Raw genomic sequence first — 26,883 nt, 5'->3', positions numbered from 1 at the left:
TATTTACAGCCTCTCAAAAAGTGGCTAGCCACCGAATTTTTTTTAAGTGGTTAGTACAAGCCCTACAAAATCAAGCTTGTGAAATTTCTAACTCTTAAGATCCATTTGCATTGCGTAATGCTAAGAATTACACATCAACTACAGAAAATAAGTGGGACATATTAGATTCTGAAAAAGTAAATAAAGTGCTTTTAGTTATCAACTCAGATTTGAATAGATGGAACATGAGCAGCACATAAAAAAATACAATGAAAAGTTTAATAATGATTAAAGTGTCCACAGTCCAATATGAATTGTAGCTTGTACATCTGTCCACTCAGGAAGGAAAATAGTTCCTAAAAAAACAAACCACTAAACAGAAAGGGACAGGTTTTTAAAATAAAAATACATGCTTCGTGACATTTTAAGATTCTCAATATCCTATATCCTTATATTCTTTTATTATCCGAAAAGTAATTAAAGTCAGTAACAAAACTGTACTCTAACTAAAAGGGCACCATCAGTGCTAACTCTTATTGGCAACATATACTATATCAGTTCTTGTATATGAAGTCCCTGAACTGGCTAATAAAAATATTTAAAACACAGATCTACAACAAATTGTGTTGCAAATCAGGTTATCATTATCTTGTATAAACCATGAAAATTGGAATCATGTGAGCAGAAGGTTAGATTAATTCTCCATTCTCATTATAAGCACAGGTGTAGCACAAACACCATGTGAAATAACCAATTAAAATGAAAAAAAAATCTGCTTTTTCATTAGCTGCCTTCACTGCATGACCAATTAGAAAATTATTTAATATTAATATTCTGCATATACCAAAAGTAATTTTCATAGTAACTAACATAGGTAAAAGAGTAAAAACCGGCTCTTTATCTATGATACTGTTCATAATCTGCAGGCTTTTAGAGGAAAGGAACACTGATAACATTTTTTAAAAGTCCTTTTAAAAACATATTTTTTTGCAGATATGATTTATACCATTCATCTAAAAATAGGAAGAGCACTTTTTAACAAATGAGAAGCCGAGGCTCAGAGAAATTAAGTTACTTATTTGAGGTCACGTGTTACCCAAGAGATGTTAATAACTTGCTGAATGACACACAGCTGGCAAATGGTAGTGACTACCCCTTCTCCCAACACCCTGTCAAGAGCGTGGCCGCTGCTGTACCGCCCATCTAGAATATTCTGAACCAAACAGATATCTAAGAATGAGCTGGTTTTGAGCCAGTCACCACTGGCAACAACCCTGCTGTTGAGTCTGGGAGTAAGCATGATTGAACATTTTCCAGACTGGGAATTTTGATGACTGTACTGTTTGCACATATGGACAAAGATGAGGCTACACATCAGAAGATTCAGTGACTTATCTGTATTCCAAAGCTTGCTTCCTTCACACTCATATATTCAGATTTCCAAAGACCAGTTCATAACAACCAACTCCAGTTTGAAGTCATGACTATTAAACCCAAGGAATCATAGAAAAATTGAACCTCAGGTTTGAAAAGGGCTTTCACCGTCACCTAGGTTGATCACTGACACGAATCACCTCTGTGATATCCCCACCATGTAGACAGGTAGCCTCTGCTGGATTGTTTCTGAGAGCACTTGCCGCCTCACCGGAAAGAGCACTCCAGCTACGGACAAGGTAACTATGAGAAGGCTTTGCATTACTTGATCTAAAATCCTTTCACCAGGACAACTCCTTGGGGGAATTTAAACAATTCTAATCTCATTTCTTCAGGATAGCCTTCAAATATTTAACCATTTAAATATTTAAATATTTAAACTATAGCCATCATGCATCATGTCCCATAGGCTTCTCCCTAGGTTAAACAATCATGATTCCTGTTTTGTTTTGTTTTTGTTTTTGAGAGAGAGAGAGAGAGAGACAGAGAGAGATAGAGAGCAAGCGCCAGCATGGAGGGGAGGGGCAGAGGGAGAAGAAGAGAGAGACTCTTAAGGGGTTTCCACGCACAGTGCGGTGTCCAACACAAGCTCCACTTCACCGCCCTGAGATCATGACCTGAACCAAAGTCATGAGGCAGATGCTTAAGAGACTGAGCCACCCAGGCACCCCAAACATCCATGATTCTTAACAAGTTCCTTCTAGAATGAGACTTCTTCTTGGGTTTTGAGTCCACTCACCACCTGGGCCATACTCTCTGCTCAATATGCTGAGGTTTGCCTGTGTGCCTCTAAAGGTCTTCAGGGGACATCATTAATGCGATTACCCCACACCTGCTCTGGTTCCTGTGCAGAGAGTGAATAGCTCATCACAGCCTTTTAGCTAAGGGGCCACAGGTATCAGGTGCTATTTTCTTCCCTTTTGGTGGCAATAGCCGTTTGTTTTTATTGACCACAAGGATGTAAGCAACCTAGAGGATATGTAGACGTAAAGGTGAGAATCCATGCATTTAATAAAATAAAAATCTAAAAAGCTGAAGCTCTCAGAACCCCTAATCACTTTGTCCAAACTATTTACCACATGAGCAGTATGCTGAGCACTTCTCACTTTTGAAAACAGATTTAAAACAACTGTTGAATATGATGAACATTATCGATACATATAGGACATAGCAAACTCTCTGAATCTTATGGGATTATGCTTCCTATACTTACATGAAACATAGATAATATTATCTAGATTCATGGTAGACATCTTTATCTGAAAATAACTAAGTAAATAGCAAAAGATTTTATATTTTGAAAAACATCATCTTTCCAATTTTAAAACCATCTCAACATTTGGTTCTATTTAGTGTATTTTATCCTAGACTGTCTTCTATATACACTCTTTGGAATTATGCTATATACAGCAAAGCCATGTGTTTAGACGGCTTCAGGGTGAATTCAGATACGAAAACATTTTCCTTCTGGGCAAAGTAATAAAATGACATTCTTGCTCCTCCCACTATAAGTCAAACAGAGGTCAGTTCCCCCATCCCTGTATCTGTTTAAATAAACTGGTCCAGCTGCTTGTTTCTAAAATGCCCTTTGACCTTGCATCTCATCCTCCCTGCTTTTGTGACAGAATGCTTTACTTTCCATTGTGGAAGATTCTAAATTATCAAGAATTTTCTAAACACTGAACCAAAAAAAAAAAGACCTTTAGGTTTTATGTAAACTTACATGAACATATTCCCTTCTTAAAACACTCATTTCGAGAAGCATCAGTAAAACAGTTATTTTAAGCTCATATGTGGTGTGTGGTGTGTTCAAACATATATCTATATTTATGTATGAATACATAAATATATATTAGAACTTTAACATAAGAAGAATTTTTTTGAAGAGAAAAGGAGAATGATAAAATTCCAATTCGAATGTCCAATAAAAAAATCTATTCTCCAACAACCACAAAATATATCCATGAAATATACACCATCTTTAGTACTTTCAGAGGAGACTTTTTTTTTTTTACAATTGATGTCCAAACATTACAGCACTTGAAACTTAGATGTACACTGTCAGAAATACATGACAACAGGACAGTTCTTCTTCCTTATTAAAATAGTTTCACACCCTACCTTAATAGAATGTAGCTCAAATTTGCCATAAATTGGGCATTTAGAAAGGTAAACCTTTTAGTTGGGTGTAAGGTGGGGAAGCATCCTGTTGCCTTTCCATATTACTTTCCAAACATCAAGGTATATTTTTTTTATAAACCCCATTTTCTTTGAAAACCTAATGTTCTTTTGTGAAGTACTTTTTAAGAACTGGACACCCTATAGGTGGTAAAAGACTGAATTAGGGAAAGAATTCTTATCTTTCCTTTTTTCACAGCATCATGGATTAGAATTTCTTCCCATAACCAAACTATCCCCTTTCTCAAAACAAGATGTTTTACCAAGGTTGGGAAGAAAATGGATTGGCCTTGTAGCTTCGTTCCATGTGAACATAAACAGAGGTGCATTTCTTTCTACCCAGTTATTTGTTTAGGACTAGAGTCCTACTAAGGGAGAATGGGAGGTTGAAAGGGGAGCAAAATCTTCAAAAATCTGAGACATGGGATCATCTCAAAGTTGGATTTAATTTTTTGCATTTTTTAAATAGGAATCAGACAAGGAGAATGGGAGATGAATCCTGAGTTACGCTTAAATTAATACAGGAAATTGTCCTTTATTCCTTCTTTTCCTTGTCCCCTATATGCTTATTTATCATCAGACTTTAAAGTTTTGGGTGTTTGGTTGGTTTTTTTGTTTTTGTTTTTGTTTTTTTTCATTCTGCTACTTCTACCTGTCTCTTTTCATTCTCCATTTTTGGATACCTGAATAGTTTTCTGATTAAGATCTGGCAGAACAGCTTTCTGAAGTTGACCTTTGCCCTTTAGCTTATCCTCCACTCCTTGCCCTGGTTACTTCCCACAAAACTGGATGCCTAAGTTTAGTTTTCCTCTTCGTGAGAACCAGGAAGGTTGGCGAGCTCACAGTGGGCATCCATTAGAACCAAACACAGGGTACATTTTCCCAGTTCCACAGACAACATTTTCCACATAGCTTTGCCCTTTTCCTCTACTCTATGCCTTTTGTCTTCCTCATACAAGTTTTCTGTAATACTAACAATGCTAAAGAAAAATGACTTGCTCCTCCTCAGAAATAGCATTTTTACCTTTACTCAATGAATTCTCTTCCTCGCTGTTTACCACCTACTTGTTTACTGATGATTAAGGGCAGCCCACAGTGTTACTTCAGCATGCCACAGCCAACTCAGTGAACCACGTAAAATCAAAATGCTGTTGTTTCTAAACAATGACAGGACTCTCAGTCATCCTCACAGTGTCTCTTGCCAAGGAGGCTTAGTGAATAGTCAGCACGAAGGTAGCTACTCATTAAAGTATGGAGAAGGACCATTTTACAATACCCTCCTATGCCCAAGGAGCTAAAATTATCAACTTGATATTAAACAGAAGATTTCATTAAATAGCAAGGTATGTTAGCAAAGACGCCTTTTACATTTATACTATCCATTAAATAAAGTATTAATTACAGTCATCTTTGATTAATATTTAAGTATTAGGAATATCTACATACATACTTAGTAAAAATTAATACCATGCATTCTTAAGAATAAGTACTGGTGATTTCTACATGCACTATTCTTTATCAATTAAAAATAAACAGCAAGTAAATATATATAATTCATTTAGGTAATCTCCATAAATATTTTCATAGAATTAAGACTTGTGAAAATTCTTCAAATACAAAATTTCACAAGGTAGTTGCCGAACTCCACAATTTTGTCCTTTTTCTTCTTATTCTATTCCATTAATTTCCTTACTAGTATTTCTTTCAACTTTATCACAATCATTTAAACAAAACTATATATACTATGTATTTTGTATTTTTAAAGTTAGCATTTCCTAATAACTTGAAGGCCTGTTTTATAAACAAACCCTGCAGGGAATGAGTTCTAGCTATCTCTCAAATAACTCTGTTCTTTTAAACAAAAATTCTACTTCAAAATCTCTTGTTGGATTTCTTCATTTCAGATTTACATTTACTTATTGAATTTAATGATCCATAACTGGCAGTCTTCAGGGTCCAAGCCTTCTACACTCCCTTTCTTTGTGAAATAAAATTTCATAAAACACGATTTTAAGACACTCAAGAAAGTTGACTCAATCTCAAGTCAAACCTTATGAAATCATGTTTCTGGCACCTTTTTCCAGTTTCCCAACCTCCTCCGGATCCAACAGTTCCAGGACTGCAATACATCATCTGTGTGTCTGAGGGTGGGAGAGGGGAGTGGACAGGAGGGGGAGAAGGGAGCACACGTTCTGCTCTCCATCCATTCTAGAAACAGAATATTGAAATTTCCTCCAATCACAGTAAGACCATCAATCAGCAGTCTGAGAAGATTCCCCTTCTTTAGCAATGATGGATGTATTTGTTAAACTACTCTAGAAAGAGCTGAAGTTGTCTAAGACCACTGAGAAAGTTAATTACATATAAAATTTTCTTCAAAGCAACTAGTGAAAAAAAATCACTAATTATCTGAAAATTATAATGCAAAGTAATAACAAACCCATGTATTAAGCGTTGAAATAACTTTCAAATACTTCATTGCTTCATTATATATTATGGGACGTTTTCCTTGAAAGCAAATTATAAAATGATTTTTTATTCTAAAAAAATTAATAAGCTTGCTAAATCCTTTAATCTGACCTGAATTCAAAGCAAGGGGGGCTCCTTTAGTGGCCGATCTCTATTTCTTCTGCTACTACCCATGACTTTCTAGATCACTAAAGCACTAGGCTCCAAACTCAGTGGAATAAATTGTGGGGCTATCTTGCCAGAACTAGCATAAGAAATGCCCAACAGTTAAAAATACTTAAGTATCCAATGATATAAAGCATATGTAATAAAATGGTATTTATGCAATATTTACTTAAATGTGACAATTTGCCAAATTTAAGTTTGTATAACTGCACAAATAAAAGACAAATAGTGGCTTGCTTAAGGGATATGGAATTAAAATGATTATTAGTACAATGAACAAGCAACAGGGCAATGTAAGATAACAAAACCTCCTACAGCATTGAAAAAGCTGAAGTAGGTATGATAATATCTTCAAAGAACAGACAGGTCTCTCTTTGGTTTAAGCTGAACCATTTTTCGTGTAAATTCTAACTTTCCCATATTCACAAAAAGTAAATAAAATTGCATCTAACTAGGCATCCCTTAAACACTACAGAATAAATATGTTTATTTAAAACAGATCTTAATATTCTGCCAATTTCCATTATAAATAGGATGACCACACAATTTATCATTTAAAGTTGGACACTTTTGAGAGTAAATGGACACTATTAATAATTCTGATGGACAACAGGCATAAACCTGTGAATATTCCAGGCAGCTGGGGTGTATGGCCACCCTAAGGATCAAATATGTACTTTTTTCCCAAGTAAAACACCCCTGAGTGATTTGAATGCAACCCTCTTGTGTGAGAATGATGACCAGCCCTGGCATATGTAAGGTGTCATAGAATCCCAGTACTCCCCTGGACTGTCTCTGAGCTCCCTCCTTTCTGGAGGATCTCTCCTTTAGTTGCCTCAGCTTCCTAAGCCATCACTAGCCAAAAACTTCCCAGGCCTGGAGTCTCCACTCCAAGGAGTGCCAAGGAAGGAGATCTCAAAATTTAGCTTGATTTCCCCTTTCACCTGGTCAGAAATTATACTACAGAATGGCACAATGAAGCTTGACTCGAATGGAGGCCCGTCTCTCTCCCTTAGAAGGTTCACTGTAACTTCTGTTTTAATTCGTAAAGCTTGAAACCTGAGTTCTAAGTAACATATATCAAAATGTAATCCATAAGCCTTAAATGCAAATGGAACCAATTATACCAATTACACTTAAAGGCAAAAATCTCTCCGTTTAGGTATATGACAAAATTTTTCAAATGAAGGCAGTAAACTAATAAAATGACCTCTTCTTGGAACTTGTCAAATCTTTGGAAAATGCTTACGGTCGTCTAAGTCACACTGAGGAAATTTGGAGACTATGTGTTTCACTTGAGTGGCTATCCTTTTCTTTGAACAGTATCACTCATCACTATTACTGTCAAAACACTGGCCAAGGACAGGGAGAGTCAGAGTGGCGTCTAGGGAGAAGGGTGTGAGAATTGAGTGGGAAAACTGCCACTCGCGGCTCTGAGATCACAGCAGTGTTCAGGTGCTGGAACTGTGATGACCACGAGAGTTAATGTCTATCAAAAGAGTTTGCAAATTTAAAACCAAAAACAAGGGTTTGTTAAGATACTGTCATTAGGATTCTCAAAAAATACCTAATGGTACAAACACGCATACATGAATGCTGCAAAAGGTGGACACAACTCAAATGCCCACCAACTGATGAATGGATAAACAAAATGTGGCCTGTCCGGACAATGGAACATTCTTTAGCCATAAAGAGGAGTATAGTACTGCTACCTGCTACATTCATGAACCTTGAAAACAATATGCTAAGTGAAAGCTTGAGTCAATCCCAAAAGGCCACATGTTTACATGCCCGTGTTTATGGGAAATGTCCAGAATAGGCAAATCTACAGAGACAGAGAGTGGGGGATGGACGTATGGGAGGAGCAATGGCTAAAGGGTACAGGGTTTCTTTATATATAATAGAAAGAGAGAGTGCGCGCTCGGGGGGGGGGGGGGGGGGGGGGTGGAGGGGCAGTGGGAGAGGGAGAGAATCTCAGGCGGACTTCCCGCTGAGCCTAAAGCCTAATTGGGGGGAGGGCGCTCGATTTCACAAGACTGAGATCATGACCTGAACCAAATCAAGAGTCAGACGCTTAACTGTCTGAGCCACCCAGGTGCCCCTACAGGGCTTCTTTCTGAGATGGTAAAAATGTTCTGAAAGTGTCTATAGTGATGGTTGCACAATATCGGTGAATATACTAAAAACCACTGAATTGTACACTTTAAATGGGTAAATTTCATGGTATGTGAATTATATCTCTATAAATCTGTTAATAATAAATACATAAGGGTAGAATGGAGGAGGTACTGAACAAGGAACCAGCCCCACCCTTGCCTCTCATTAGCAGCCTACCATTGAAAAGCCCCAAGCCCCATCTGTCCAATAGTGCATAAAATCCCATCCGGGGCTCAGGCTCTGACATTCTGCAGCCTGATGTTCTTAAAATTTTAATCCATGCTCCTTTGTGATAAACTTCAAAATCTCATATTCTTTGGTGATTTGGAATCTTAAAAGAAAGAACATGACTAAAATCAAAAGTTAATTCTCAATAGGGTTTTTTATACTACATTCACTCAAAATGATTCTGATAAGCCTTTTCTGGCCCCCAGTCCCTCTCAGCCCCCACTTGGCCCTAAGGATGGGAATCTCTGCCATAACCTATTGCACTTTCCTTTCTGTAAACAGGACTGCCAGGTGACCAGCCGTGGGAGCTGAGATCTGACATTTTGGACACGTACGATTCTTTCTGTTAGCTTTTTCAACATCCCCTACTCCCTGCCCTTTCCAAGGACATATGAACTTTGACCCAAACTAGGGATCAAATAAAGTCAACAATAGCAGACGTTCAAGGGATATAGGCCAACCAACCCTGCAAGTGGACAATTCTCAAAACTACTGATTTACTCTCAAATCAGAATTCTAGGGTAGGAACTTAAATATACCTGTTTTTAATCACAGTGCATTTAACTTCCATCCCAAGGCAATATATAATTCTTAAAATACAGTGATTTTATCAATAGTAAGACAGATCTCTCCAATGACAGGAAATTCATTTTTGAGCCCAAGACCAATAATCCCCATTGGCCTGAAAAAGTTGTGTTGGGGAAAGCAAATGTTTTTTCCCTTCTTCAATGATCAGATCTAATTTTGTGAGGCATTAGGTCCTTTAGTCACATTGGTTAAGAGGGTAAAGAGGAAAAAGAAGAGCTCTCAAGGATGGCAATAGATGAAGGTTTTTTTGTTTATTTGTTATTGTTCAGGTGTCAAGAGTCTGAGAGTGTTCATTATTTCCTACGCTAATGGGTCAGGCTTAAATGCCTCATAAGAACGGAAATAAAAAGGAAAATATCAATCACTATACGGGCAGTGAAAGGGAGAGCCCTCTTTTGCCAAAGGTCCAAGCATCCGTGCTGTTGGAGGTTACTGTTTGTTTGGCTGGTTGGTTTTTAAGGTTCCCTTTTCCCTTAAAAACTAAGAAAGAAGAGAAACAAAAGCCTAAGCATCCACACAAAACTCTGGGTAGTCACACATTGGAGTGATTCGGGCCGAATCCCAGAGGATGTTTACCCTCCAAAACACTTCCTTCCCCCCCCAACCCGTCTTCACTCCATTTTTGAGAAAATCGTTTTATTCAACAAGGAGGCAACATTTGCCCCATTTTTTAATATTTCAGGCTGATTTCTTAACCACTCGGAAATGCTGTTTGTTTGAGGTGGGTGCAGCCTGAAGCGAGATGGTGAGGTAAGAGAGAGGAGAGGGGGTCTCTGTGGGCACAGCTCATGGGGCTTCAGTGCTCAGTGGTTAATCACCCAGCCCCAGCCTCAGCGACTGTGGACACGAAATAGGTGGAGATCAGGTCTGTGCAAGCAGAAAATACCAGAAAGGCAAACTCTATGTAAACACACTTAAGACAGATTTGACAAGAATAGACCTAAACCTGACTTGCTAGGAAACTCCGAATGTCTAAGGCTTCAGGGTCCCTCTCAGCTGAGGCCCTTACCCCTTACAGAGCTGCGTTTGAGAAGGAAAAGAGTAACATTTGAAAAACTGAAACAAATTTACAGAAGACAGCTGAGACATTTGTCCCCTTGATTCACATAGTGTGAGTTTCAAATCTGCTCCTAAATGCAGAATTTATGTCATGCAATACAGTTCCTCCATGCATACTTGGAGCAGAGCCAAATGGGGGGCCGGGGAGGGGGGCACCAGGCACATACAACCACAACTCAAAAAGTTATTTCTCCTGACCTATAAAACTCATGCAAAGAAACGAATGGATAATGCTTAAACAGTCTTTTAATCTTATCTAACTGACACCTGACAACCCATTACTTAATAGATTATTAATGTACCCGCTAAAAAGTTTGTCATGTACAAAATTACCAGAGAAAAAGATGGAACGCCCGAGGAAAAAACAAATTTTGCTGTACAATAACTTCAGAAATTTCAAGCCTATTATCTGTCATGCCCTTCACAGACTCATAGCACACTGCTAAAAACAACTGATTTATCTTTATTATGAATCCTACAATGACAGCACACATGTTTTTCGTGTCTTGTGATAATGTTTAATTTCATCCAGTTTTTATTTTACAGTGCTTGATTTGCTTATTGAAGATGAAGGAAAGTAGCAACTTTTAAATTACTTTCCCCGTTTGTCTCTTTATCAGAGGCCCTGGGTTTCTCCCCCACTCCCAGTATGAAGCTGAGTCAGAGGCAGCTTCTGAGCAACCGCGTTGCCTCTCTTCATTCTGGCCGTGGAAGAGAGCGTGACTTGATCAAGGACACACATCTCCCAGGCGAGGAGGGGGAAAGACCGCTGAAATGTTTTGGCTCAACATGTTCTTTCTCTTGCAGAGCCCCTCCCCTTACTCGCCCTGTGCAAATCCCACGTCGTCATGAGGCTTGCAGGGGAGTTTGGTCCTTAGCCACCTGCGGATGCCAACTCTTCTCCCTGGACCCATTATGCCTCTCAGCCCCCTCACTTCCCAAGCTGTCTGCAAGTGACTGGGATCAGGTCCTGCTCTGCCAGACTGCATGACACACAGGCGGTTGTTTCCATTTCTCTGACCAGATCATTGTGCCAAGACACCGAAAACAACAAATCTGGCTTAATGAGGACTCGCAACAAGTCCTGCTGACCTACATACCATGCTCAAAGTCAACCACCAACCACTGGTTTCACAGCCTTGAAAGGGATCACGGACATTCAGAAACACTGGGCTCATGATGGATGCCTCAGTCTCCCCGCTCACTCCACCCTGGGCCTCACTTGAACCCCAGCCCCAGAGGGTCCTGAAGTACTTGCCCAGATTGTACCAACCCCCCACTCGGGGCATCACACTCATGTCTTGTCCTGGAAAGCTCAGAAACCGTATGCGGGCTGGGGGAGAAACAGCAGTGATGCCAAACGGTATTCGGACTTCCGAAGCCACCTTCCTTCGTCACACACCTTCCTCTTTCTTTTCTCGTGTTGACTTGAGGCCCTGTCGTGGGAGGGGCAGGGTTTTCCACCCTGCAAGGTGGGTCAACACTTAGCCCTTCGGGAGGGCTTTCCGCCTTTCGTGAGATTCGGGGCATGATTTCACCCAGAGGGGGGAAACTCTGAGTAAACTTAATGTGTAAAACTTACGACAAAGTATGTTTAACAGACTGCAGAGTCATTTTCAAAGAGAATTGTTTGCTGGAAATTTTTAGAATGTGCAGACAAAAGCAGCGTCTCTGTTGCACTCCTAAGACTCTCTGACATGACAATACCTGAAGGGTTCTAAATTCACAGCTCTTTTCCCTGCGAGCTATTTGCTCAGCTTTCCTAATAATACCCTGCCTGCCTGGCACCTCGCCAGCTCTGTCTCAGGCAATATGCAAGCTAAACATTTTTTGACTGATTTCAATATTTTTCTTATGAGCAACGAGACAGTATTTTATCTAGTGAGTATTACTGATGGCTATAATCTAAGCCCACAGTCAGCGCCCGTAAAGGTAATATTATTAGAATTGACACTCAAGGTGAAAAGCATAGCAATTAACTGGGGCTTGGAGAACAACAACCCATTCTGGAACATGCTGGAGAGTTATTCTACTCTATTTCTCCTTCTCTTTCTTCTTTCAAGAATATTGCACCTGTTACTCCATTGATCAATTAGGAAGCCTACCTTAAATGTAGGTTACACTGAAATCCTCAAGGGAAAAAGTTAAACCACCTGCTTAATAAAATTATCTTTTGTGTGTGAAGTTGTTCCATCCCTAGGTGATTTCTAGGCCAGGAAAATCACTATACACCCTGCACTTCCATTTTGCTGTTGAATAGCAAACAAATGACCCAGTGTGCTTCTTGCACCATTTTTTACATCTGTTTTCCTTGCTTTTGTGTCATGCCTCTGTTTAGCTTTATTGACAAAACAATCTGTGCCTAATGTTTAAACAACATCTGTAAAATGTATTATTAAATTATGTTGGAAGAAAAAGCAGAGCTATTCTATGAAACCCTGTGACCCCCTATTGATTTTTAGATCACAGAAGTTGAAAGGATAATTTGTGAATGTTTAACATTTACATCTACACAGGTACCTATATTTATAGAATCTTTGATTTCTTATAAAAGTATTTGCTACATTATTACCATAACTCAGAAAGAAACCTGACCTTTAACAGTCGAATCTGTTTATTATAAGGGAGATCCTATTTTTTTAAAATAAGTTTCCATTTTTACCTGCCAGTGGCATAAATCTCTAAGGATAACATACTTTTTCCCCCCACTGGTAATAAATGGGAAGTGATGCCTGAATGCTTTGCAGTTTTGAAGGCAGTAAATGAAGTAACTAGGAAAATCTGGTATATGTACTAAATCTGAGAATGGTAGAGCTGTGATAGTTCTGTAAAAAGTGTCACCTCAGATATTAGGATGCTCCCTGAAATTTTATGCACCCAACTGATGGAGAGTGATTTTTCTTTCCACATACAGACTGCATTTCAGATACACTATATATTTTGCACCTAAGATCCATATTGCCTTCTCAGAGCATAAAGAAATAATCATTTAACATTAGGCCTTAATGGGAAAGTGTTTGGATGAGTAGTAGTAAACAAAGAAACTGTAAAATTTATTCAATACACCCTAGGCTAGAACTCCACTGAGGCAGAATGTTGTCTGAGGCGTCCAGCAAGTACGATACAACCACAGGCACAAAGCATCATATCAAAGTCCCAGCTCTGCAACATTGCTGTGAAAACATAGAAGGAAGGCCAGTCTATACTCACATTTCCAAATAAAAAAATGAAGTTGGTGTATTCAGGAGGGAAAAAAAAAAGAAACATGTATTAACTCTGTGTGTGTGTGGGGGGGTGGGTGTGTGTTTTCTTTAAAGTTCTACCTAAATAACTAAAGATCTAAATAACCACCTTAAAATTTAAGAAGTTTCTGCTTAAATGACTAAAACATTCAACATAGTAGTCATATGTTTTTACGGCTGATATAACAGAAGTAATTTTCACAGCCACAACAACAATGGAAAAACAAAAAGGCAAAAATCCCAAATGCTATTTTTTCTCATTTTGGGATCGAATCATAATTGGGAGGGAGAAAGCAAAGAAAGAAGAATTGAATGTATAGCACATATTATCTTTCAAAATTACTGTGCTTTTAAATCTAGGTCTACCATGGCATGCTGGAGTGAAATGTTTAGGCAATGAATTAGGGATGTTGATTTTTTAAAAATATGCAGTTGCCTCAGATAGTTCTACAATTTAATTAAAAATATTTTCACCCAAATTATTTGCATCATTGCCTCAGTTCTCAAAAAATGTGTTGGTGTAGACTTGTTCTATGATGTCTCATCTAATAAATTTCACATTCCATTCCTGGGCCCAGTTCCTATAAGCACTAATAGCAACCATTTTTAGATTCCTCCTCTCTGTTTTCATTCTGACACATAGATCAAATGTAAGAGTTACAAGAGTTATATTTCTTTTAATCCAAATTTTCTTTTAATGCATCAAATCCGTCTTGTTGTTCTCCACTTAAATTCTCCCTATTGTCCCCCCCCCCCCGCCCAAGCCCAGATCCCATCTGCTCTGGCCTCGGCTAGCCAAGGCGGGTAGTTTTGTATCTCTCATGGCAATTAGAGAGATGGGAGATCAGTTCAGCGATGGGAAGAAAGAGCCATTACAACACACCAAACTTTGCTCATCTATGTTTCAGGCAAAACTGAACTTGAAGCTGCATCGGCCAGCGTTTCTAAGACAAGCTCACAACCAGACATGAGTTTAGATTTTTCACTTTCATATTGTGTACTTCGATACATGCCGCTGCCAGTAATTATGACTGATCTACACCCAGCCTGCCCTTCAGCATTTTATTAAATCTCTTCAACGGTGACTCATAGCTCATACAAAATGTACCTGTGTGTTAACAAGTTTCAAGAAACCAAGAGGGAAGACACACATTTTTTAATGTTGTGGCTAAATGAAGTGAAGGGGAAATGTTAAAGTACTAATGAGGATTTTCTCTTAATTATGATTTCCAGAAGGAAGGATCTTGGGCTTGACGCTCAATACAGGAAAAAATGTTTACAAGCTCTCAAGAAAGCTTTGTGTAATGTTGTATTATGGTAAAGTAAAATGAAAAGCCTTTCGTGGTTATGCTGCTTTTAGTCTTCAAGGATCCCACAATTTAAGATGCTCTGACATCTTCGGTTTTCATACAATACCATCTGGGTTTCCCCATTTTTGCAACCTACTTCCTACTCAAAGCCAAAAAAAAAAAAAAATCTATTACCAGCTCCTTCAAAGTTGAAGGTTTGGATGAAAATTAAGAAACCATTAGAATCTCAAGTCGAACACGGGAATGCCATTATTCACCACACTTAGGAGAAACAATCTCTCTTACACCTTTGCTTTACTTGAGGGAAATTCTCTACCACACAGCTGTTAGAGCTGAAAGGGTTGCCAAATACAAAACAATGACGTTTGAGCCAAAGTCACCTCTAACTCCATAAAGAAGGAGGGAGAAACAGGCGCAGGACACAGGGCCAGTGGAGAACAGGACGGTGTTTGCAGCCCGCGTAACTCACAGTGACTGGTGTTTATGTACAGGTGCAGAACTATCGGTGTGAAATAGATAGTAGCTGCTCTATGGTCACCGCACAGAATCTGGGAAAGTGACAACTGCATGCTGTTCCATGTCCCAGGAATGCCTGCCTGCCCGTGCAGCCATAGGACACAGCTCTGAAGTTCGCCCACCTCTGGAAAGCAAGTTGTCTTGGGATCTGTTGTCCGGTGACAATGTTTATGGAGGGGGTTTGCTAGCGACACGGCAGAGGGAGAGGTGCGGCGTGTGATAGATCACCTTAGGGGCCCCGCTTTTGCCTTCCTTAGTTAAACTTCGCCCTGCCACTCCTTGGCCCTCAAATGGCAACGTTTCCCAGGGAAATAACATTAGTACAGCCTCCATTGTATTAAAATTGCATCATCGGTTTAACCTTGAAAATACATTTGAATTCAGACGTGCGTGCAAAATTGATGGTCTGCCCTATAAACATTGCCCAGGAGGACCTGAAGCCTAAGTTCAAATATATAGTATCAACAGTCTTGGAAATTAGGATACAATAGCAGGCACAAATAGGCAAACAAAAATCCTCGGCAGGGACACACTCCTAGCAACACATGTAGGTGTAATACGGTTTCCGCGGGCTCCCTATGCACTTGACTGAAGGGCTGCAAAAATTGATCTCCCAAGGCTGCGGTAAGGTCATAGAAATTGATAACCCTTACAAGCAATGCTTATGTGAGTCTGTCTGTGTCTTGCAGATAGTGCACTTTGTAAATTAATCCTCCAAAGGCAAATATATTGTAAGTAGCTTGTTATCTCTAAAATACTAAATTGAAGAATACATGGGATTATATTGACAGAAATTACATTTTCTGTAATGGGGTTTAATATATCTGGAATCTCTCCCAAAGGCTCCCAGGGTCTCTAACAGAGAGGGGTCTGTTAATGTAGGTGCAATGGACATCAAGAACAAATTTATTCACCAAAATGGATTAGGCCATGTAATCAGAGATTCTGTAATATTAATCTTTGACACTTATTGAACAGAAAGAAATACTTCTGTCTGCAAACTGGCCTTCCCAGTTCTCCCCTTTCCCCAACCAGACCGTGGGCCTTTTCTGGATTTTACTTCAAAGAGGATAAGGTTTCCCCATCATAAACACTAATCTAAAAATATTAGGACAATTAATTAGATACACTTAGTTTGAGAGGCTATTGGATTTCGATACCCTTCAAATATGACACTAGCTCTGGGTGATTATATGAACCTGGCTTTCAGCACACTCACAAAGGGTAATAAATCATACTTTCCCAAAGCCTCGTTGCCATACCACCGTACATTGTCAGAATATTGTTGGCTGGTACTTGGTACGGAATCTCAGCTTCCCCCAAATCAGGAATTCACACATTTACTTAGAAACAGTATTGCACAGCCTGGAGATACAGCAGGTTTTGAATGGCTTCAAAGTGGAAACATAAATAATTTCTCTTTTTCCACGGACGGAAGATAGGAGGAAACGGGAGACTATCCTCGAATGCTCAGTCCTAACAAAATAACTGCAGTTAGTTGTTCACTGAATGTAAAACCTGATATGTGATGGTGCATTTTCTTTCTTCCACAGAAAATAGGATGATATCACTCTTTCTATCAATTATCCTAAAGGGGGGGCGGGGGCGGGGAGCCATTTAAAGAGCCACAGTGAAAGTGAATTAAACACTTACTTATACTATGCCTAAAATTTGTCATTTTAAAGGCGATGGAAAACAATGCAATGTTGGGGGTGTGCGTGTGTGGGTGTGTGTGTGTTTTCCATGCTACTAAGTGCTCTGACCTATCAGTCAACCATTTATTTTCACCTTTGGATCCACAGGCCACCCAGGAAAACAGCAACAACTGGATGTGTCTTCTTAATGCAAAACATCAGCGGCAGGTCGCCAGAGGGGGAAGCGGATTGTGTGTAAACACAAAACCGAATTACTTACCAATTGTTCACTTGTAGGATGGTGAGTCCCGTGTCTTGTGCCAACTGCTTTTTCTGTTCTTCAGAAGGGTAAGGGTGCTGAAAGAGAACAAAAAAGATGGATGTGTGCACATATACTTTGGGCAGATAGTGTAGCGTGTATCATATGTCAGGTGCAGTGCTGGGGGCTGGGGGTTCAATAATAAACACATATGTTCTGTAAAAAAAAAACGTGTATATCAGGCAATGTTTAGGCTATTTTGTCAATAGCCTAAGTGTCTAGTGAAGTCTATAATTAAAGGTAAAAATGCTGAGGTGTGTCACTCTTATTAATGGAATACTACATCATCTAATTAATGGCAGTAAAAGACAAGCCAATTACAAAGATTAGTGAAGTGTATAAATAGCTACTTAGGATACTTGCAGAACCTTGATACTGAGTTTATCCTTTCGGGTTTATTTGTTGCAAACACAGAAAGTTTAGTATGATCTTCACTGTATCTTATAGGATTAAAATAAGGACAAGCCATTTTTGATGATATGAAAGCCCATCACCTTGACGTAGTATTTTCATAGAGTCATGGACTTCTGAAGCTGAACCATTTGGACCAACCACCTTAGCTGAGGTCCTCAGTAGTTACGCACTTTGCTAGCATGACATTTTCCCTCCAAAACACCATACTGCCAGATGCAAATATTAAAATTAAAGTGGGTGTATTTTTTTTAACCACTAATCATCGTAGCTCTTCTGAAACGCAAACAAATGACATCCAACCAAAGTTGGTTTCCATATCTGAATGTCAACACATGCTGGGATTCTGAACACAGGCCAATACAAGGTCAAAGACCAGCATATTTTGCATGCTAAGAACAAGCCCGGCCATGTTCCTCATGAGTTAGAGTGGATAAAAAAAGTATTACAGGATTAGATAATAAAATGAAATTCATACCCTCTTGAAAGAATGTTTGGAATTCTATTGAAATTAGTTTTGGCACCAATTCTTTTGTTCGCTAGTGAACTATATCTAAATCTGAAATACACATTTCTGAAGCCTGGAACATGGTATCCATCTATGGACACATTGACCAGCTTGAAACACTACATCCTAATAAATTCTCCCAAGATAAAAATTGTTCTGCTAGTCAACGCTCTATTCCCTTATGAATGAGAAAGGGCACCCTCAACTCTCAATTTAACTATCTGTGCCATTGGAAACTAAATTCTGGTCTATTGAATGTTAATTAACATAGCTTTTAATCTCATTAATAATGTCTGATTAGATGCTAAGAAGGCTCGTTAATGACCACTTTAATGCTCTTATATGTAAGTTTAAATATGTTCTCTATCTGTACACGTGGGATTCGTTTGTGGAGAGCAGAGATGCGGCAATTTTTCCCATAAGCATTGTCTTTGATTGTCACTTAATCAATAAATACACAATTAGAATAAGGCTTTGCTTTCATGGAATATAGTGCCTTTCTCTAAAGAGCTTCAGGTATATTACAGACAGGACGGTGATTAATCCCCATTATATCCCTTTGAGGGACATAAATGGAATCTATTGTCCCTCCTGTCTTACAGGTGAGGAAACTGGCCAGGGAAAGTCATGGTCAGCAGCCACACGACTCAGTGATATTTCCTGCTTCCCTTCCAGTGTCTACGCCTCACCATGACTGAGGGATATGGCAAATGGCTCTCGGAATCTTCATTCTTACGCCCGCCCCAAAACCTCCAGCCTGCTTCCTACGCCTGCAAGGCACGCCGCCTTCCAGCTCTGCCCACCACTCAGCCTTGGTGGCCTTTTCTTCACCACCCCCCACCCCTCTGTCCAGGCACACAGTCCTCCTCTCTGTTCTTCCGACACACTAACCTGTCCCCACCACTCAGGCTCTGGCTCCAGGGTCATTTTGTCATCTCAGGCCCAAGGCCAAGCCTCACCCACCAGCCCACATTATTGTTCTCACGTCAGGCTTTTCCTTTTTCCCTAATGGCAAAGCATCGCTCTCTGAAACACCTGCTCGGACGATTTGGGTCCTGTGCTGTGCCTCCTCTCACCTACCCAGCAACTCCAAAGTCTGGGACTTTCTCATTCACCATTCTCAAAGCCCAGCCTGGCACGTAACGGGAGATGAGTAAATATCTGTGAACCAAGAAGGAGGCTGTGTCCTGCCATGATACACAGATACTCTCCACTCAGGCAACACTGACATGTATAATAAAAAATTTTTCAATAGCTCACAGGAGGGATAAACAATCCAATTTGAGATCCACAATGCTACTTTCCTGACTTCATTCCTAATAGTGATGTCAACCCACTCGTCTCAATTTTAACAGTATATAAACTTCATAATAGGCTAAGATCATAGGTGACAGTCCCCCTACTCAACATAATGCCAAGCATCCCAGGCAAAATCTCATGACCGGATACTGAGTTAAAAGCAGTTCTCCACCCTAAGGTTGAAAACATAGCCCCTGCCGCACAATACAAACCACATGAACCTCTTATCCTGTGAACAGAGAGTGAATTAGGGTTTGATATATAGAAGTTCTATGTCGACATTCGTTGAAGAATTGTATATAAGGTAAACATGACCCTATTAGACTGTATAAATTATGCTGCCGTTCACTAATTATGAGATTTCAGACAAGGGACAACTTTCCTAATCCTCAATTTTGTCATCCGGAGTTTAAGATCCATCAAAGTTCAAGGTTATCCAGGCTTGCAATTCTTACACATTATAAGTCTGATTTTGAAAGACACAAATTTTAGCATCCAAGCTGTTGGCACTCCTCGCCATATAAAGTGGTGGACTCCTGTACACAAGTCGTTTCCAATCTGCAACATCTTCTGTAATTTGCTTATAGTTTTTCCAGGTCCTGTGGACAGCTCAGTGATTTTCAATAGAATTAATAAACATGTCAACAGTCTCTCTTCACTATAGCTGGATGGCTATACCTTTTGCCCTGTCTTGTTAGCTGTGTCTTAATATGATGACCAGAATTGGATAAAAATTAATATTTATGCCATTTACCTTTAGTTACTTGGAAAATTGAGAATGGTCACACTCATTTATTTGTGCTGTGTTTTCAAGAGTATTTTTGCATGCCTGTTTGTAAGTTTTACAACCATTCTTACAAAGCAAATGGAACTCACATTTTACTTATGCATGCGGTGTCAGCAAATTCTCTCTGGATCATTAAAATTACCTGAATCATCACAGCTTCGAAGGGCAATCGATGGCCCTCAAAATTTCAGCGCAAATTTAGCTTGTTTCTTCACATCATGCGGTTTCTGATTTCGTAATTTAAATATCATAAAATGAGAAAGTTCTAGTCTTTTTTTCCTCTGTCACTTTTCATGTGATCTGATTTTATGTAATTGGAATAAACTGTGTCTAATTTCATGCAGCATAATTGCTAGGCAGCCTCAAGCTATGGAGACCCAGCACTCTGTCTCCATTAAACAATTTTCAGTCATTCAGGATATATTTTTTTTAATAGAAATGAATGAGCCTGGATGAAATTAAATGTCACAATAATCTGGTCGTTGTTAAGGGGGGTAAAGGTGGCAACGAAATTCCCTAAACCCTTGTCTATGGCAGGGAGATGGAATTTTTTATTTTTCTCACAAAAGTTCTTGGCCTGCGCCAAGAACAAGAAGTTTGTGTCCCACAAACTTTTAATTCCCTGGGAAAAAAAAAACCGTAATTGCTAGAATCACATGAAAGCCATGACTTCAGGTAGCTAATCCAAAATCAGCCAAAAATTCACAAAGAAGCAAGCTTTTAACTGAAATCCAGTATCTTTAAATATGTTAAATCCTATGCATCTTTCCTCAATAAGCTTTTTGTGGACAGTATGAGTTATTCTTTTGTAGACTTAAAAAAAAAAAAAAACGACTTGACAAAAACCCAACATGCCACGAGCAAGGCTGCTGTAAAAACATTTGAAATCCTGTTGTGTTATGCCCACAGGGCTGATGAGGCCCCTCTAACGAGGGGCAAAGGTAGACATCATTTTACAAAAGAGATCAAGAGAAGTGCCATTTTAGGAAGAGAATGGGAAATTCATTCCAAACCATTGCAACCAAGAGCCTAGGTCACCCCTTGCCATTCTCCTGAACACCTTTGCTGTTAATGGCAAGGACACCAGTTTAAGGAAGGTCAGGAGGTTCTGAGGAAGGGAAGACGGGCTGCACATGCCAACTACACCCATCGACCTAATCACTTTGGGATATCAAAGCAAATTTGACCACAGTCCAATCGTAGTGACAGGAGACCTCGCCTTTGTTGTGTACATTAGCCTCATGCCATTATCTCTTAAAAGCTTAATTATTTGCAAACAATTGATCAAGATGGGAATTTGAGAAAGGATATGCAGGGGCCATTGGGAGAACTGCAACGCATTAAGAGAGCAAACAAAATTAGCTTTAGATCCTACAATCAGAATTACTGATTGAGACGGGCCGCTAGGCAGGGCAGTAGCTGCAAGGATTCCTTCCCGAGTGTTTCCCATTTGATCTGCATTAACACCTCAGGAATGAGTGAAAGCCATAAAAGAGTGATTATGTCAGGGTAAAGCTGACCCTCCCTTCCAGCACTAAACCCGCACACATGTACTAGGCTGGCTTCGCTGGGGAGAGAAGAGATGCTGGACTCCACGGACAAAGTGGCTTGGGGGGAACGGAACCCCAACCACAGGGAATAACTGACAAACCCAACATCCTGATTTCCATAATCAATGCCCCGACTTCTCTCCGGGATAAGTCTCCTGCTGAAAGAGAAACAGTTTGCCCCGCTTCCTGTGTTTCTGGCTCCGAAGAGCGACTTCTAATAATGACCTAGTACAGCAGTGATTGCTTAATAACCCCGTCAAAGAATAAAATGATCCCTGGAGTATGTGGCCTGTGTAAGAGAAATGGTTAAAGAACGTCTCAGGAAAATCTAAAAATAGCCGACATAAAAGTGAAATCGGAACTGTCATTTTATCAGCCCCAAAGAATAGAAGGCGACAGAAAGAAAATGGCAACGTGCTAAAGAAAGTTATCTCTGCACAATTCTGATTTTCATTTCTTGAGGTTGGTATGGAAGGGGGGTGCTGGTGCCGGTTATGTGGTATTTACAAGTTTCCAGTATGGGAAGAAAACTTATTTACTTAAACAATCAAGCAGACCGTTTCAGATGAGCATCCATGGCCAAAGAAAAAAACCCTTCAGTACACACAGATGGAAAATGTCCAGTCTTATATCTTAACGATATCCTTGACCAAACGTACGCCTTTCATCAAATTTTCCACCCCTGACTGCAAATGTGGATGCCAAGACAGTGATGAACTTTATCTTATCTACCCTGGTAACCAAGTTTCAATAACGTTCCCTCCCTCCCTGCCTTGCCCAGTCTAACAGCACATTGTAATGGCAGCAGAAAATTTGAAAATAATCCTGTACAGAGCTCACTGGTGAGATAATGGAAGGCTACGCTGCCCCTTCTCAAGCCTCAGATTAGTAATTTCTTGTGACACAGAACTGCCTCTACACTGAAACTGCAAAACAGCTATAACAAAGCAATAGAGGTGGAAGCAATTTTCAAGCAAAATGTTACATGCTATACTTTAAAAGGTATGGGAATAGGTACCGTGGGAGCTGATCTAACAGGAGGAATTATGGCAACTGTCCAATATATCCCTTATCAAGGCAATGTTCTGTTGCTTGGCTGAATATGTTGGAAGAACAATTTCAGAACTTCTTTTATCCTTCTTCCTCCAGCTTTGCCTCCTCCACAGCTAAGTTTAATGCATTAATATAAGTTGACCTTGAGCTAAACTCTGGTATGTGATGGAGAGATACTCCCTTTAAAGTTAAAAAAAAAAAAAAGAAAGAAAGCAAGCTACCATATGGCTTTTAACCATTAGATCTCTGTGTTCTTTTCAAACTTCTACGGAGTTTTTGACACTAAGGGAATATCGTGGATCTAAATTAAAACAACTAGCTATATACTTGACCTCTCAGAAGACAAGCAGGAACTTTTAACCAAATATATTTATATTTGTTTAATATAAATTTTTTTCTGCCTACAAAAACTTCTCCCACTTTAAATAAACTTGCAGCCATTTTCCCCTTATGCATTGACTATGAATAGCTTACACTGTGACAATTACATTGATCTAGTATACTTTTTTCCTTTAAAAAAAAATCCATCATGCTTCCCTATTGTCTTTCAGCTTTATGAATTAGTTTTACTGTTTCAGTGAATGCTTTTTTGTCTTTTGACTGCACATTATCAAAGAGACACTTTGTGCCTCCCATTTGCATTACAAAAGCAGGGCACCGCGCAGGGGAAGAACAGAGCCTGAATGCACAGTAGCTGAGTCCTGCATCCTCACTCTTGCTGAAATCAAAAGAGCGGTGCTGTCAGTACTGGCTAAGAAGCCAAGAATGTTCGGAGCATCATCAGTGAAGTCACAGGACTTCGACCTGCTTTTTAATTCTCCACCAACGCTCCTAGATTGCCTAGTTGCTGCGATTAAATGTGCTCCATTGATGGCTCGCACTTGCTTTTTCTGAAGCCTCGTCAAGCCATTTTCCAGACAACCCCTCTGATTTCTTGTCTCTCCAGCAGCAGTGAGAAGTTGCTAGTGGAGTTATGCAAGTAGGGAAGTCAGGTAGAAATCTCTACACTTGATCTTATCACATGAAAATGACAGAAGCGTGGAAGGAAAAGTTGAACACTGGGTAATATTTCATAGCAATCTTTACTTTTGCACTAATGAGACTATCTTTATAATACACAGCAGTGAAAACATTGTTTTATAGTCAATTATAAGAGGCCAAGACTACACCACCTTGCCTGGCTCATCTCTCTGACCTTTTAATTTCTTGTAAATATCAAGTAAATATAAAATAAGAACACTAAATAAAAAAAACCCAAATACTTAGATTAAGGGATTTCGTAGTCCCTCACGTTGGGGATTTTTTAAAAGTTGCTTGCAATGCTGTAACAATGACAATGTTTAAATCTATTCTCTATTAGCTATATACATGTTATGCATAGGAGGATTTTTAAGTATATGCATTAAGGCATAAAATTTAGACTGTAAATTAGCAATTACTTATATCCTCCTCCTAAAAGTATTAAAATTCATGAAGAGTGCTAAAATTATTTTGAACAGTTATGATTATTAATGAACTCCCTGAATATTGATTCTCTTAGTAGAAGACCACGGCTTATATAAGGAAACACAAAAAGGCCAATAAGAAAAACAGGGTAGGAGGAGTAGGGGTTCGAGGGTGGGGGTGGGGGAGAAAAGTCATGCTTCATTTTTGTGCCCCCTTGGAATCACTTAAAATCAGCTCATTTGGACTCTTACTGTTTGTCAGGAGGACAAACTCTGTATGTGTACTATCTCCTGCGCTCTTGGTGACCTTTATGAGCGGGGGCTACACTTGGCTCCATTTCACAGAAGAGGAAGCTGAGGTTTGGTTAGGTCAGAAAAAAAATGCAGGATGGCTCTCAGGTACTTTGTTCTGGGGCCAGGTCTCCCCTTCCCTGAGTTTTTCCACTTGGTTGTGCTCCCACAGATGTTTCTTTCCCAGTCTCCATTCCCTATTTTAAGCTACATTTTAAAACCAAACACATATGATAATGGAGCATGAACTAAGTTCTTAATTATGGTGAGCAGTGACTGAACGTTCCTCTGCATTTTAACAGCCATGAACCCAGGAGAGAGTGGCTGTTCTCCTACTCACCACCCCCACCCGCAGGCCCACTGCTTCTGCCCCGGAGGCAAACATCAAGGGGCAGAGTTGGAGCCCTGGGGTGAAAGGTAATTCCCCAGAACCTTATCCCACATTTTCCCTCCAACATCCATCCAAACGGACTTTGTTAATAGTAGCTTAGTAGTATTAGTAAAACCACAGCTTCTTAATCCAGTCATCTGTTGAAGGGCATCTCGGTTCCTTCCACGATTTAGCTATTGTGGACAGAGCTGCTATGAAGCTGTGGTCCATATATACAATGGAATATTACTCAGCTATCAGAAAGAATGAGTTCTCAACATTTGCTGCAACATGGATGGCACTGGAGGAGATAATGCTAAGTGAAATAAGTCAAGCAGAGAAAGACAATTATCATATGATTTCTCTCATCTATGGAACATAAGAACTAGGAAGATCGGTAAGGGAAGAAAGGGATAAAGAAAGGGGGGGTAATCAGAAGGGGGAATGAAACATGAGAGTGAAGCATAAGAGACTATGTTTCTCATGAGAAACAAACTGGGGGCCTCAGAGGGGAGGGGGTGGGGGAATGGGATAGGCTGGTGATGGGTAGTAAGGAGGGCATGTTGCATGGTGCACTGGGTGTTACACGCAACTAATGAATCATCGAACCTTGCATCAGAAACCAGGGATGTACTGTATGGTGACTAACATGATATAATAAAAAACATTACAAAAAAAGTAGCATTAGTAAAAGTCGTAGAAGCAGTAATGATAACACGAATTAGGGAATGAGGCTGTGCCAGGCAGTGTCCTCAATGTTTCACATGTATTAACTCATGTAATCTTCACAAAACCTGATAAGGTAGGCACCAACTATTATACCCATTTTATAGATGAGGAGACTTGGGCACGGAATGGACAAAAAGATTTTTCAAGTACACACAGCTGGTAAGCAGTAGAGCTGGGATTTGAAACTTGGTGGAAAGGGACAAGTTGGGAAAACTCACTTCCAAACTATTTAGTATTTTAAATGACGGGTGGAGCAATCCCACTCCTCCCTGATGAGTTAATCATGAATATACATGATGATTACTACTCATTTTATGAATAAGCTCTTATCTTAAGGTGTGTCTGTGTCTTATTTCTACAACTCAGTTCTGTTAATGGAAGCAACAGTAGATTTTGCTACAAGATACAAAACTCAGTGGAAGTAATACATCTCACACTTTATTAGTGCTTGTAACATTGCTTATAAATATGGGAACGAGGGTGGGTCATATAGAAGAACACTCTGTAAGGGTCATAGAAACAAATGCCTGCTACTCTGTACGACTCCACTACAATATACTTTAAATTGTCTGCTTTGAAATAAATTGTGTCTGTTTGGGGGTTTGTGGGGGGGTTTTTTTTTGTGGGCTTTTTTGTTTTTGTTTTTTTTTCCATTTGCCTTCATTTCTTATTTGATTCTTAATCAAATGTGAGTTAAATGACATTGGGAATCATTACATTTCAGATTACTAATAAAAACACACAAATACTATTCTCATTCACAATGCAACTAGCCCTGTTCTGTGTGCCCAATAAATAAGTGTTATATGAATGAATGAGTACACTTCAAGTCAGGGACATCCAAAAGGTCTCGACTAGCATTTATAAGTAGATGGCTTCAGGTAAACACACCAGAAAACTAGCAGCCTTCTTTCAACAATTACACATCTTTCTCACTCAGTTCTCTAAATCCCAAATCAGTACCACTTTGGTTTACTTTATTTAAGTGATATCTACACAATGCTTACTTTGTGCCAGGCAATCCTCTCAGTGCTTTACAAGTATTTGCTCATTTAGTCTGTATAATAAGCCTAGGAGGTGTTTTTTCCTTTATGTTACAGATGAGGAAACTGAGGCACTGAGTCTGCTACTTGCGATTTGGATGGAGCCCTACGCAGTCTAG

General features: G+C 39.5%; 1 protein-coding gene across 5 annotated transcripts in view; it reads right to left on the bottom strand.

The window, feature by feature from the left end:
• Window positions 1–26,883, bottom strand: part of MEIS1 (Meis homeobox 1) — a 235,288-nt gene that overhangs the window by 97,271 nt on the left and 111,134 nt on the right. For all 5 annotated transcript variants that reach the window (XR_004624944.1, XM_034659232.1, XM_002917735.4 and 2 more), the window contains exon 9: window positions 17,240–17,316. Coding sequence is in view for 4 of the 5 variants with exons in the window: in XM_034659232.1 (XP_034515123.1) it covers window positions 17,240–17,316 (77 nt within the window). In the remaining variant the exon portion in view is untranslated. The remainder of the gene's footprint in view (window positions 1–17,239; window positions 17,317–26,883) is intronic.

The sequence above is a fragment of the Ailuropoda melanoleuca genome, chromosome 4 (assembly GCF_002007445.2).
Source record: "Ailuropoda melanoleuca isolate Jingjing chromosome 4, ASM200744v2, whole genome shotgun sequence".
Lineage (NCBI taxonomy): Eukaryota > Metazoa > Chordata > Mammalia > Carnivora > Ursidae > Ailuropoda > Ailuropoda melanoleuca.
Note: the sequence above shows the minus strand (reverse complement) of the source record. Positions and strands in the feature narration are given on the sequence as shown.